This window comes from Calidris pugnax, unplaced genomic scaffold, assembly GCF_001431845.1.
Source record: "Calidris pugnax isolate Ruff unplaced genomic scaffold, ASM143184v1 scaffold324, whole genome shotgun sequence".
NCBI classification, from domain to species: Eukaryota; Metazoa; Chordata; class Aves; order Charadriiformes; family Scolopacidae; genus Calidris; species Calidris pugnax.
The window spans coordinates 169,121-170,694 of NW_015091153.1; the positions used below are offsets into that span (position 1 = coordinate 169,121).

The 1,574-nt window shown below is 62.6% G+C and overlaps 1 protein-coding gene across 1 annotated transcript in view; it reads left to right on the forward strand.

Moving 5' to 3' along the window:
- The window catches only part of LOC106898186 (chromosome unknown open reading frame, human C12orf10), a 7,007-nt gene extending 5,465 nt beyond the window's left edge, over positions 1-1,542 (forward strand). The window contains exon 7 of the mRNA XM_014959299.1: positions 1,023-1,542. Coding sequence (XP_014814785.1) covers positions 1,023-1,209 — 187 coding nt within the window. The 3' untranslated portion in view covers positions 1,210-1,542. The remainder of the gene's footprint in view (positions 1-1,022) is intronic.
- Positions 1,543-1,574: the final 32 nt, after the last annotated feature.

Sequence of the window (1,574 nt, forward strand, 5' to 3'; positions counted from 1 at the left end):
GTCTGTGGGGTGCAGGGGTGGGGGGGGGACAGGTCTCTGGGTAGCAATATGGGGTTACAAGGGGCTGCAAATCGGGGTGCAGGCATCCCCCTTGTGCTGTGCTGGAAGGGGAACCCTCCTGCCCACCCCCCCGTGCATCCAGTGGTACGAAACGAGTGGGGGGGGGACAAAACCCCCCCTCTCCCTTCCAGCCTCCTGTCGCAGGGCGATGCAGGCAGCCTGGCTGCTCCTGCTGGCCCTGGGGCTACCAGGCTCCCCCCGTGGCTACCGGTGCCCGGGGGGTGCTCCCCGGGTGCTGCCCCCCACCAGCATCTGTAACGAGACGTTGGTGGGGGGCGGGAGGGCACGGGCACCCGACGTGGCCGTGTTGGTGGCTGTGGGGGGGTGGCTCGGTGCCCTCCTGCTCTACGTGGCCCTTTGCCCAGAGAGGTGGTGGGGTCTCCTTCTCTGGAGACATTCAAACCCCCCCTGGATGAATCCAACCTGCTCTGGGTGGGACCTGCTCTGGGAAGGGGTTGGAGGAGATGATCTCCAGAGGTCCCTTCCCACCCCATGTCATTCTGTGAAAGGCTGAGAGAGCTGGGACTCTTCAGCCTGGAGAAGAGAAGGCTGAGGGGAGACCTTAGTGGTGCTTCCAAGGATCTAAAGGGTGGGTTGAAGGAGGATGGAGCCGGACTCTTTCCAGTGGTTCCCAGTGACAGGACGAGGGGCAATGGGCACAAGCTGGACCATGGGAAGTTCCACTCCAATGTGAGGAAGAACTTGTTTGGGGTGAGGGTGGCAGAGCCCTGGCAGAGGCTGCCCAGGGAGGGTGTGGAGTCCCCTTCTCTGGAGATCTTCAAGCCCCTCCTGGATGCTCCTGAGTGATGTGCTCTGGGCAACCCTGCTTTGGCCAGGGAGTTGGACCGGATGATCTCTAGAAGGTCCCTTCCAACTCTGTCAGATCTATGAATCCCTACACCTTTTCTCCCCCAAGATGGGACAGTTTTTTCACCCCCCCTTTTCTCCCCCCCCACCTCCAGGCTTCCTCTCCCCGAGCCGTGGCGCGGGCTGCGGGACGAGGCGCTCTCGGAGCTCAGCGGAATCCCCGGCTGCGTCTTCGTACACGCCAGCGGCTTCATCGGGGGCAACCGCACGCGGGAGGGGGCCTTGGAGATGGCCCGCAGGACACTGGCCCAGCGGCAAGCGGGGGGAGCGCAGAGCGGGTGAGCCCCCCCACAACCACCACCCTCCCCCTGCAAGGTGGTCACCCCCAAAAGGGAGCGTGGGGGGTTCCAGGGACAGCTACTGGGGGGTGGCTGAGACCGTCCCCGCTCAGCTCATGTAACAGGACGCTATCATGGAGTTGTCTGTCCATCTTGGGGGGGGTCCAGGCTCCTCCCCGGGGGAGTCACTGGTCCCAGTCCCGCCATTGGACTGGTGTGAGCAAAACAACACCCCCAAATCAAGAGACTTTTTGGATCCGTTTCTCTCACGATTGTCCCCATTTCTGTTTTGTATTGGGTTGCCAACACCAGTAAAAACCAGTGTGTTCCCAGTGTATTCCCTGCTCAGGCAACTGGGGGTGGGGTGGG